Raw genomic sequence first — 12,586 nt, forward strand, 5'->3', positions numbered from 1 at the left:
CTTCTGGGGTCTTTGAAGAATTGAAGACAGATAGTTATAAATATAATTTTCCTTAGTTATATTTTCCTTAATTTGCCAAATGTAAATGAACTTAATATTGTAACTATAATTCTTGCTTGATAACTGTTTTTGTTATATGTAATTTTACTATGTTAAAGTTAAAACCTTTCTTTTTATTTAGACAGAAAGGAAATGATGTTGGATTTCCTTCTGTATATATGTTGCTTTTATTGGTTGATGAATAAAGCTGTTTCAGCCAATGGCTTAGCAGAGCAAAGTCAAGTAGGAAATCTGAACAGAGATATATAGAGAGAGTAGGCAGAATCAGGAGAGACCATGTAGCTGCCAAAAGAGAAAGGCGCCTAGCGGAAGTTTAAGTGTAGGCCACAGCTTCATGGTGATACATATATTAATAAAATGGGTTAATTTAAGATGTAAGAGTTAGTTAAAAATATGCCTGAGTGATTGGCCAAACAGTGATTATTTGGGTCTGAGTGTCCAGGAAACAAATGAGTAGTCTCTGCCTACACTCCTGCCCTCAGGGACCCTCAGCAGGGGAGGGTCCAATCCTGAAGCCTCGAGAGGGGAAAAGCATAGACAGCTAAGTCCCTCTGCGTGAACTTTAGTAGAGGACAATTAAAAATAAATTTCCCACTGGGTGTAATGGTGTGTGCCCATAATCCCAGCACCTGGCAGTACAGACAAAAATATCTGGAGTTCAAGGTTAGCCTTGAGTACACAGACAGTTGAGGACAGCCTGGGCTACATAAAACCCTATTTAAAAGTTAACTAATGCCTGGCGGTGGTGGCACATGCCTTTAATCCCAGCACTCGGGAGGCAGAGGCAGGCGGATCTCTGAGTTCGAGGCCAGTCTGGTCTACAAGAGCTAGTTCCAGGACAGGCTCTAGAAACTACAGTGAAACCCTGTCTCGAAAAACCAAAAAAAAAAAAAAAAAGTTAACTAATTTAAATTTTTTTCCTTTTTACTGGGAGGGGCCAGGAAGACACCTAATGACAGGATGCAGTTTTTCAAAGCATGTAGGCAGGGTATTAAGAGCAAGGATGGCTCAATGGGTAAAGCGTTTGCCACCAAGCCTGGTGACCTAAATTCAGTCACTGGAACCCATTCGGCAGAAGAAATGAACTGACTTCAAGCTGTACCCTGACCTCCACGGTACTGCCGCAGCAATCACACAAGACAAATACATAAAAATACAATACATTTTTAGAAAGAACAAAAACCATGCATGCCAGCCCCATTTCTGTTCATCTCAAGTCTATGTCCTGAGCCCTGATGAGTGAGTGATTGACACCAGTCACACCTAAGCCCAGGGCACAGAATTTTTGAGGTCCAATAGGGGTGATTCTCCAGCTATCCGACCTCTCACTGCCACCCCAGAAGAAAACACGGGTCCAAAGTAAGATGTGACTTTTCCCAGGGTCTTTCAGGACTGGAGGCAGCCATGGAACTCCCACATGGGGCAAGGTCCTCTCTGCTGTCCCTGCTGGAACCCAGCCTCTGGGTCTCCTCCCCACACAGCCTCACACCATTTCTACCGGGAGACAGAAGTGGTTCCTGTAGACTACTTTGCCTGTGTCCTCTAAAACTCACTCTAAAATGCTTACCCCAACAGGGATGGTGATAGGACTTGGGTCTTTTGGAGGTAACTAGGTTATAAACATGGAACCTTCCTGAAGGGGATGGATGTCCTCATGGAAAGGGTCCTAGAGAGCTGCCGGTCCCTTGCAGTATGAGGCCAGAAGGTGTGTCTGTGACCCTGGGATGATGTGACCAACGCCAGTCTGTGGTGCTTGTGCCAGACTTTCCAGCCTGCAGCACTTCAGGTGCTTCTGGATGGGGGTCATGGCCTTCTGTGGGTCCACAGCAGCCCCAGGGGACAGGGTCAGTGGCTCCTGGGACTCTGCGAACTCAGGATAAGACAAGCTCCCTCCAGCAAGCACCTCTTCTCTTGTTTGTCAAAGAAACATATTTCCATACCAAATAAGGCCGTGGACTCCACAGCCTCTGCCCACTTCACACAATTCCTTTTAAGTGTCCAAGCGCAATTACACTTGGACGGTGCTGGGATTCGGCCTCCCCCGGCCTCTCAGTGTAAACAAGTGGCCCAGCTGGGACACAGCTGCCTGCCCTGGAGGAGGACGCTGGATCACCATCCTCCCTGCTGCCTGCCCAGCCTCTCCCAGCCTCCAGAATCCCAGAAAATCCCTGCCACCACCATCCCTCTCCCCCGCCAAGACCCGGGACACCAGCTGGTCCCAAGCGGGCAACCGTCCAAGGCTCCCTGCTCTCAGGTTTGTTCTGACCAAAGGACAGAGTGGTTTCTCCATGGGCAGAAGGAGGCAGCTCCAACACAGGTGCAGAGAGAGATCCATTTCTGGGCTCACTGCAGGATGCCCACAAAGCACACATCCCCCAGCCTGGGCGCTGTTCACTCCCATAGGAAAGCGTGGCATTCATTCCCTCAGGCTTCTTGGGTCATGAGAAAGTTGGCCCAGGGCAGAAGGAGGCCTCAGCACCCCACCCTCATGGTCAACCCTCTGTTCCCTCCGTACCCACCCAGGCTTGGGCTCCTTGCCCTGGCCACTAACTCTTTCCAGGACCCCCTCTCTGGGGAGGCTGACTCATCTTTACTGAGGAGCGCACGCACCAGGGATGGTAGCTCGCCAACTTCCCTGCTCAGCCCAAGTGAGCAAGGGCTGTGATTTTCCATTTGCGACATCTGATTGTTATTAGGGCTAGAGAGAAGGGAATTCCTGGTTCCATAGACCCCAGGAGGCCCCGAGGAAGACTCTGGGGTGGCAAGGAGGGAGCTGGTGCCATCTGGGTTGTGTGACCTTCTCTCTGCCAATTCTCCACCACTCTCCACGGGAGTCCCTCACTTGCTGCTTCCTGGCTTCTCTGTGCCAGGTTTTGAGTCCGTTCAAACAAGGGAGCGGACATTCCCTTGCCCCTGCCCCTCACCACCCCCACTACCACTACCACCACATGCCCTGAAATGCCCACTGGAAGCAGGCCAAAGTCACCAGCGAATGAGCAACCTGGAGCTCCCTCTACTGGGGCAGCCCTCTGAAGCCGCAGGATATGGGAGGTGTTAACATCTGGACTCCGGCCCCAGTGCTCGGGCCAGTGTGACGTCACCAGGCAGCAAGAGATGAGTTCCCAGTGGGGATGGGGGGGAGGCTGCTGAACAGGGCATTCCTTCCCCTAGCCTCACCGCTATCCTCCTGCTCCTCCTCCTCCTCCTTCTCCTCCTCCTCCTGCTCCTCCTCCTCCTCTTTCTCCTCCTCCCGCCCTCCCTTCCCCCTTCTGCTGGGCCTGGAATTGGGTTTGGGGCGGGTTCTGTTTCCAAAGCCATCTCCAACAGGCCTGGCGGGTGAGGGCTCGTCCTCCACCCTGAGCCCAAATTTTCCAAGGCTCCAGGCAGTACTTGGCGAGCCCGCTGCCCCGTGGGTCAGCAAGCGCAGAGTCCTGGGAGAAGATCTCCACAAAGGAAGGCTTCGGAGGATCAGGACAGCCACAGGTAGCACTCTGGGACCCAGGGACTGAGGGAGGGAGACTGGGGACAGGGGCTGCAGGGTAAAGGTTAGGCAGAGCAAACAAATGAGATTGGCGTCCTAAAGTCAGGGAAATGGTCATTGTCATGACAGCAGCTTGCAGAAGTCCCATCTCTCTGTGAAGGGAGCCCCAAGACCTGGAACGAAGCTGTCCCCAGTATGAAGACCTGTCCCACCCCTTCCGCAGAGTATCCCCAGGGATATTGGAAGGCTTTAAGAGATCCCCCGCCTTGTGTGGCAGCCCCTGACACTCACTTAGCAGGCCTTCCCCCTAGCCCCAAGACATCCTCCAACACCAGCTCCCACCCTGTCCCCTTGAGGGTGGGAGCTCCCTATCCTTCCTTCAACCTTACATCCAAGCCTGGCTTCTGGAAGAGTTTGAAGGGAACACCCAGTGGGCTATGGTTCCCACTGCTCTCAGTCATGCTGTCGGCCATGAGGACAGCAGTGGACAGCTCTTTGGGGACACTTGGAGATCAGCCACATGAGGTCGGACAGCTGATTGTCTCACCTTCTCCTGCTCTAGCCAGTCCTGGTCCTGTCCTTGGCCTCAGATGAAGCTGTTCCCTGGGGGTCTGCCAAGTCTCCATTCCCCTTAGAGAAGCCTCTTCTGTCAAGTTGTGAGCAGGGATCTGAGCCCTAGGCAGAAACACAGACTTCCTATGTATCTGGGGACTGCAGCAGACTGCCCCACGCAAGGCCTGTGCAAAGGCCAGGCCGTCGCTAAGGAATGAGGAGAGAGGCTAGATTATGGTTTAGTAGACGTGAAAATGAATTGGGGAGCTACCCTAGGGCTGGACTGTCCCCCCATCAGGCCAAGCAGGTGGATGGGTGAAACACCACCCTGTTTTGAGGGGAGGGACCAAGGATACAGACATGGTGGCCTTTTGAGTTCCACTTTGTGAGTTGGTTCTGTCCCAGCTCAGATCCTGGCTAGAGCACGTGTGCTCGCATGCATCCCTGGACACGTTGCACACATGTCTTCAATATGGCCCATCTGGGGTCCACTTGGCTTCTGGGTCTCTCTGCGTCAGCGGATCACTTTGCAAACGATCTGGAGTAGGAGGGGCCAGGGGTAAAGACCAAAGCAGTCACGGAGGTGATCAAGGAGCATACTCACCTGCCCCAGAGGCCTGTGTCTAGTTGGCGTGAAGCCTGGGGGGATGAAAGGTTCCCTGGGTCAGACAGAGCATCACTGGGGAGAAAGTGGGAGTAGCACGTGTCTGGAAGAGTGACAGCAACGGAGGGTGCAAGGGGTGTTTACCTCTGGGGGTGCAGGTGCCGGGAAAACCTGGGCTAGCCCCATTGCATAGCAACGAAATGACACCTGGGTAGGAGGGGGGCACACTTTGAGGCACCAGCAATCTGCAAGCTCTCTGTACAAACATCACTCAGGCCTACGTAAAACGTGCTCCCCACTTGGGATGCCCGCGCAGGCCCCACGATGAGCCTCTGTTAGTCGGGATACAAACGTACCAGAAGGAGCAAGCACACAGGATAACCAGGGGCAGGAAAGGGCTCTGCAAACCCTGGTCCGGGGTGTGCCTCTGTACACCTTCCAATCGGAATGAGGGCCTGAGGGTGTGGCTTAAGCAAAGCGGCCAAAAGTTAGAGGGGGCGTGTCACTCGCAGGGACCGTACACCTTCGGCAGCCAATGGTGGGCGCAGCTACCAGAGCCACACATCCAGGAGGGAGGAGGCAGTGGCCACGCGCGTGTCGACTGGGGATACGCCCTGCTCGAGGAAGGAATTTATGAGGGGTGGAGAAGGGCGCTGTCCACATCCCTGGGAGGGGAGGGTCTGATAGCCTGTAGCCAGGCAATGTCCTGAGTCTCCGCTTCAAACGTCCCACGTGCTCTGTGGGAGGAGTAGGTGCTTGCCTGCAGGACAGAGTGCAAGCTGGGGGTGCGCAATTCCAGGAGCCCCAGAGTGGGTTTATCGATTCGCTGTTGCTAGGGTGGACCAGTCCAAGCAGGGTCCCCTCCCTAGCTTGTTACCCAACACATCCCCAGGCCTCCGGATTGGCTGAAGGAGGCTGAGCCCCACTTCCCCACATCCAGTCTGGCACCCAGGGCCACCTCAACAACCTCTTGACTTGCTTCCTCCTAGTGAACCTTGGGGGAACAGCCACAGGGTCTTCAAGTACACAGATCTGTGAAGTTTCCTTGTGTGCCCTGGTTAGGAGTGCGTCTCTGGGACCAAGTGCTCCATCAAAAACGGATAATGGACTGGGGATGTGGCTCCTTTGGTGAATGCTTGCCTAGCATGCACCAAGCCCTGGGCTTGAGCCCAGGTATGGTGGTTCAGCCCGTAATCCCGGTAAGCTAGAGATGGAGCAAGAGGGTCAGAAATTCAAGGTCATCTTCAAGGACAGCCCAGGTTGCCTGAGACCCTGTCTTTTTACCAAAAGGAGGGATGGGCGCCCACTCCAGAGTTAAGATGAAGACCATGATAAAGCAAGACCCAGACAAAAGCCGCCTCCTCCAGGAAGCCCCTCTCCAGAAAGAATCTGCCCTCCATCACCCATTTTAGGACTGACTGAGAGACCTCTATCAGAACACAAAGGAGGTGCTCCAGACGCGGATGCAAGGGAACCCACCATGGAAGTCGCTAGAAACGTTCTGGTTCACACACCTTGCAGTTCAATGAGAAGAGAAAAGAGAGCATCTTCCACAGGGAGTGGCAGTGGGTCTCCAGGAGCCAGGCAGGGTCTGAACGCGAGCTCACAAACAGGAGGGGCAGGATGGGCAGGACAGGCAGAAAGTCCCTGCCTCAGAGGGAGCCAGGTTAGCCCTTCCTCTGAGGTGAGGGGGCTGGGGCTGGTGGGCTGGGAGATGGAGGCTCTTGGGGGGACTGGTGCTGACTTCACTCTCCCCTCTCTCCAGGCTCTTGACAGCCAAGGACACAGGTTTGTGAGCTCCCAACAGGAGCCTGGACCCCGCGGTCCCAAAGATGGCCGGAAACTGCTCCTGGGAGGCTCATGCCACCAACCAGAACAAGGCAAGTGCTGTGGACAGGAGGTCTGGGTCTGTGGGTGGGTGTAGTTGGGAGGGGGGGTCACAGTCCACTTTCCAGGCTGCCCTCCGGCTCTGGGTGCTAGTGGGCAGCAGACACATCTGGACTCTGTGGCCTGACCCTGGTTAACTGGTTTCTCTGAGGCCAGTGTCGTCATCAGTGAGAAAAATTCAGGCACTGGGCATCTTGGAAGTCCCTTTCCATGCCATCTTTGGGTCACATCTTTGGTTATCAGCTTTGGAAGATCTCATTCCCTCCCCGTTTCCCGACAGAGATGGGACAATTGTTATTCACTATGGTCAGACCACATCAGAGAGACTCTGCTGGTTCCATGGTGGCCCCATGTCTGTTGTGTGTACTACTCTGAGTCACCCATTGCCAGTGTTGCCCCAAGTCTGGAAGCATGAGCCATGGATGTAAACCTGCAGATGGTGTTAGCCTCACCTAAAGCTTGGACAATGTCCTGGGCTGACCCATCACTTTCTGTCCTGCCCTTGCTTCTCCCTGGAAAAGTGTTAAGCTGGGAACCCCTCTGACTTTTTTCCTTATTCCAGCTCCTCCTAGACTAGAGAAAACCAAGACTTATATCAGGATAACTGACTCCTTCCCCACTCCCACCCTCACCCCCATCCCCACTGAGTCCTTAGTCTTTTCCTTCCTTCTGTAGGGACCACAGTGGAATGGTGGCAGCCCAGGAGGCAGTGCCTAGGCATGGTAGGGGGCATCCCAAAGTCCCTAGAGAAGAGGGAAGCAGCAGCAGACTCAAGAGCTGTGTTTCACATGGTAGTGTAGGGCTGTGAACAGCAGCTCCTGCCTAGTGACTCACCAGTGCCCGCCCAACACCCAGTGGGGGATTGTAGACTTTTTCCAGCTGGGTGATACTCAGAGGGCCCTGCCCAGCCCAGCAGGCCAGCGCCCAGTGCTGAGCTAGTCCTTATGGGAAAGGGCTCTGCAGGCATCTGGGCCCAGAGCAACAAATGATCAACTCCCAGAAAGGGGAGGAGAAGGAAAGCTAAGCAGGGTTAGGGGTGGGCAGGAGATGTTAGCCGGTGAATTCTTAGAGGTGGACAGGTAGTAAGCAGAACCCCATAAAGAACTTGTCCTGACAAAACAGTGTCTCCCTAAGTTTAGCCAGCACCCCTAATTTGTAAACTCCTCTTGACACAGCCAGGACAGAGGATACTTCTCTTCATTGGAGAATAGCAACACAAAGCGTTTTCTCAAGGCCCAACTTTCTGTGAGGCCGTTTGGAAGGTAGCAGGAAAGATCTTGCCCCTAGAACCTTCCTACTTCTCTGAACCATAAAAACAGATACCAGACTTAGGGAGAAAGTCCTGGGATAGATTAGTGATGTCTGCAGGGAGGAGGGAAGGGAAGCAGTGTGCACAGGACAACCTTTGCCACTGAGAGAGGGATCAAAACAACCCTGAGAGGGCTTAAGAGATGGCTCAGTGGTTAAGCGCACTGGCTGCTCTCTCAAAGGTCCTGGGTTCGATTCCCAATGCCCACATGGCAGTTTACAGCTATCTATAACCCCCATTCCAGGGGATCGGATGCCCTCACACAGACATACCTGTAGGCAAAACACCAATGTACATAAAATAAAGATAAATAAATTTTATAAAAAATAAAACAAAACAGAGCTGCGACAGAATAGAGTGTAGCTGGCTCGTGTTATTGGCTCCCACAGTTGTGTTTAAATATTAACCCAGATATATCCAACTCTTTCATGCATGTTGTCACATACAGATATGGCTTCCCTGGGATTGAAGGGAGGCACTATCACGCCGTCCACAGGTCCTCCGTACCCTCTGCCTGGAGCAGAGAGGCCTCTTACTTTGCTAGGAAGGAGTCCTTGGTTTTGCTGCAGCATCTCTGTTCTCAATTTCTGAGCTCTGACCCAGCCTCACACATTTATGCCCCAGCTCTGCCCTCAGGGCCAGGACTGGTATTCAGCTGCGCTGATCACCTCTGCCCTGCCCAGCTGTAAATACTGAGCCCTCCCTGAAGCTTGAAGAATGACCACCTCCTCAAACCCTGCCTCCCGGATACCCCTGGAGCCCCCAAAGGCAGCCCTGGTCCAGTAGAGGGCAGCTGTCTCTTATCCCCGTGCCCTCTGGTCCAACTCTGGGAGAGTCCTACTCCAGCTATGGCCAGGGTCTTTTTTTTTTTTTTTGCCCCACCCTACACCCCTTACCAGGAATTTTATTTCTTTAGGAATAAGTATTTCTGTGTTTTAAAGGAACAGTTTGCTAAAGAATTGCGAGAAGAGACTGTGCACATCTACCATCCCCTCCGTGATCTATTATTCGGTACTGGGGCTTGGACCCTAGGCTCCCGCATGCTGGGCAAGCACTGCTACCAAACTTTATCTCCAGTCCTCTTTAAAAATTGGGGGGGGCAGTGTGGTGTGTGTGTGTGCGTGTGTGTGTGTGTGTGTGTGGTGTGGTGTGTGTGTGTATGTATTTGTGGTGTGGTGTATGTATGTGGTGTGTGAGTGTGTGTGTGTATGTGGTGTGTGTGTGGTGTCGTATGTGTGGTGTGGTGTGTGTGTGTGTGTATGTATGGTGTGTAGGTGGTGTGTGAGTGTGTGGTGTGTGTGTGGTGCATGTGTGGTATGTGAGCGTGTGGTGTGTATGTGGTGTGTGCGTGTATGTATGTGTGGTGTGTGTGTATGTGGTGTGTGAGTGTGTATGTGTATATGTGTGGTGTCATATGTGTGGTGTGTGTGTGGTGTGGTGTGTGTGTGGGGTGTGTGTGGGGTGTGTGTGGTGTGGTGTGTGTGTGGTGTGTGTGGTATATATGTGGTGTGTGAGTGTGGTATGTGTGAGTGTTAGTGTGTGTATGGTATGTGCGTGTATGTATGTGTGGTGTGGTGTGTATGTGTATGTGGTGTGTGTGGTGTGGTGTATGTGTATGGTGTGTGTGTATGTATATGTGGTATGGTGTGTGTGTACGTGGTATGTGTGTGTGGTGTCATGTGTGGTGTGGTTTAGTCTGTGTATGGCATGTGCGTGTATGTATGTGTGGTGTGGTGTGTGTGTATGTGGTGTGTGAGTGTGTGTAAGCGTGTGTGGTGTCGTATGTGTGGTGTGTGTGGTGCGTGTGTGGTGTGGTGTGTGTGTATGGTGTGTGCATGTATGTGGTGTGTGTGTGGTGTGTGAGTGCAGTATGTGTGAGTGTTAGTGTTTGTAGTGTGTGGTGTGTGTGTTAGTGTGGTGGGTGTGAGTGTTGTGTGAGTGTGGGGGGTGTGGGAGGTATAAGGATGTGGTGTGTGTATGTGTGGTATGAGTCGTGTGGGTGTAGGTGTGAGTGTGTGAGAGTGGTGTATGTGTGCACTTGCTTTGTAGCAGGGAGTGTTGTATAAGAAAGAATTGTGTGAGTGGGCACATGGTGTGTGAGTCTGTGTGAATGTGTGTGTTCAGCTGTGTACAGGCACATGTGTACATGTTGGTACATGTGGAGGCCTAAGGCTGATGTCCAGAGTCTACTGATCCCTCCCCGGCCCTTTATCCAGAGTCTAGGGCTCTCAGCTAAAGTCAGAGCCAGATGTAAACTAACCTCACTAGCTTACTCTGGGAAATCCCCGTTCTGCCTTTCAAACCACAGGAGGGTCACTGTGCCCAGCTGACATTTACAGGGAGACTGGGGATCTGACTCTGGTCCCCAAGCGTGCTCAGCAAGCATGTCATGCACTGAGCCGTCACCCACCCTCTGCTTGCCATTGCTTGCACTTGGACATTTGGGCCCAGCTGACCCTTGGGCAGCCCAGAGCCACTGTCTGGTCACCCTGTGGTAACACTGTCCTGCAGACTCTAGAATGGAGAACCAGTATTTACATCAGGTGTGATGGGGCTCTTTCTGCTCTGGTCTCTGTCAGTCAGTCATTCCATAGCCAGGGAACGGGCAGACCCTGCCTCCTGGGTAGCAGATGGAAGCAGGTACAGGAACAGGTCTGCTGGGGCCCAGGGATGTGCAGGCAGCCTTACAGATGTGTCCCTCTGCACCTACACAGATGTGTCCAGGTATGAGCGAGGCTCAGGAGCTCTACAGCAGAGGCTTCCTGACAATTGAGCAGATTGCCACACCCCCTCCGCCTGCCATCACAAACTACATCTTCCTGCTGCTGTGCCTGTGTGGCCTGGTGGGTAACGGCCTGGTCCTCTGGTTTTTCGGCTTCTCCATCAAGAGGACACCCTTCTCCATCTACTTCCTGCACCTGGCCAGCGCTGATGGGATCTACCTCTTTAGCAAGGCTGTGATTGCCCTCCTGAACACGGGGGCCTTCCTAGGCTCCTTCCCAGACTACGTGCGCAGGGTGTCCCGGATCGTGGGGCTCTGTGCGTTCTTCGCGGGTGTGAGCCTCCTGCCAGCCATTAGCACCGAACGCTGCGTGTCCGTCATCTTTCCCACCTGGTACTGGCGTCGGAGGCCCAAGCGCCTGTCTGCTGGGGTCTGTGCCCTGCTCTGGCTGCTGTCCTTCCTGGTCACTGGCATCCACAACTACTTCTGTATGTTCCTGGGCCGTGAGGCCTCAGGGACAGCATGTCGCGACATGGACATCTCCCTGGGCATCTTGCTGTTCTTTCTCTTCTGCCCACTCATGGTACTCCCCTGCCTGGCACTCATCCTGCATGTAGAGTGCCGGGCACGGCGCCGCCAGCGCTCTGCCAAGCTCAACCATGTGGTCCTGGCTATTGTCTCAGTCTTCCTTGTGTCTTCCATCTACTTGGGGATAGATTGGTTTCTCTTCTGGGTCTTCCAGATCCCTGCCCCCTTCCCCGAGTATGTCACTGACTTGTGTATCTGCATCAATAGCAGCGCCAAGCCCATCGTCTACTTCCTGGCTGGGAGGGACAAGTCTCAGCGCCTGTGGGAACCTCTCAGGGTAGTCTTCCAGCGGGCTCTACGGGATGGTGCAGAGCCCGGAGACACTGCTAGCACCACACCTAACACAGTCACCATGGAGATGCAGTGCCCCTCTGGGAATGCATCATGAAAGGCCAGTGTCTGGGGCAAGGCCGCAGCAGAGAGCGGCCAGTAACTTCCAGAGACGCTCTGCCCAAAGGGCAGAAGCAGGGCAGCTGTCCCTGTGCCGCCAGGGAGAAGAGCTTCCTCTAGCACAAAGCATCTGCCTCTTGCCAGGCGTGCCAAGAGACTGACCCTGTGGCCTCTGATCCCCAGCCATTCTGCTTCTGTGTGTCATTGTACCAAAGTTGCCCTTACCGGTGTGGTGGGGTCCCTCAACAGAAGCTCAACAGTGAGGGAGATGAAGGTCACCTCTGCCTCTTTAGCCGTCCCTCCCCAAACATGACTCGGTCATCATCACCACTACTGGGCTCGCAACCTCAGCTCTACCTGCAAGGAGTTGTTCAGTCTCCCAAGGCAGCATCTGAGCAAACCTGAGAGAATGGTGCTATCTGGAAGAGGGTCCTGCCTACCTGCCTTGTAACCTGCAGACAAGTCCCTGTCCCTTTGATGAGTCATTTGGTGACTTTAACGGGGTAGGGTTTGGCCCTGGCAAACCACAAGAGACAGGAAGGACCTTTTGCTGCTCTGGGTAGCTGACTGCTTTTCTGACACCCCCAGTCAGCTCTGGGCAGCTGACCACGCACTTGGTGTCTTCCAGGTCACTGTGGTCCATTGCGGCAGCTCCTTACTAGTACCTGATCTCCAGTGCCCATTTCAAAAAGGACTCTGGTTCCATTCTGGCCCCCTGGGGGACTGCCACCACGGTGCCATTTGTCATCCCGCACAGTGGCCTGTGTAGCCAAAGGAAGTTTTATAACAGATAATAAAGTATATATCAATACACATTTTTAAGTCTTGCAAAGAGGAAGCAGATTCAGTGCCCAGTGTCTTCTCTATATCTCCATGTCCCACAGTGAGAGCAGCCAGGGGCAGCTGGAGTCCAGGCTGGGTGGCCATCAGTTCCTTTCCTGTAATTCTGAGTCTTTCCTGGTTGTCTGGCCACAGCTCTGGGAAGCCTCCTAC

The 12,586-nt window shown here is 53.4% G+C and overlaps 1 protein-coding gene across 1 annotated transcript; it reads left to right on the top strand.

Moving 5' to 3' along the window:
- The first annotated feature begins 3,488 nt into the window (after window positions 1-3,488).
- On the top strand, window positions 3,489-11,591 carry Mrgprf (MAS related GPR family member F). The gene is made up of 3 exons (XM_038317418.1): window positions 3,489-3,543; window positions 6,463-6,577; window positions 10,608-11,591. Exons 2-3 carry the CDS (start codon window positions 6,530-6,532, stop codon window positions 11,589-11,591), a joined length of 1,032 nt encoding a protein of 343 aa, XP_038173346.1. The 5' UTR covers window positions 3,489-3,543; window positions 6,463-6,529.
- Window positions 11,592-12,586: the final 995 nt, after the last annotated feature.

Source organism: Arvicola amphibius, chromosome 1 (genome assembly GCF_903992535.2).
Source record: "Arvicola amphibius chromosome 1, mArvAmp1.2, whole genome shotgun sequence".
Classification (NCBI taxonomy): domain Eukaryota; kingdom Metazoa; phylum Chordata; class Mammalia; order Rodentia; family Cricetidae; genus Arvicola; species Arvicola amphibius.

Coding starts and splice junctions, on each gene's coding strand:
- Mrgprf (XM_038317418.1), top strand. CDS start 6,530: ATGGCCGGAAACTGCTCCTGGGAGGCTCATGCCACCAACCAGAACAAG. Junction 6,578..10,607: donor ATGCCACCAACCAGAACAAG/GCAAGTGCTGTG, acceptor GCACCTACACAG/ATGTGTCCAGGTATGAGCGA.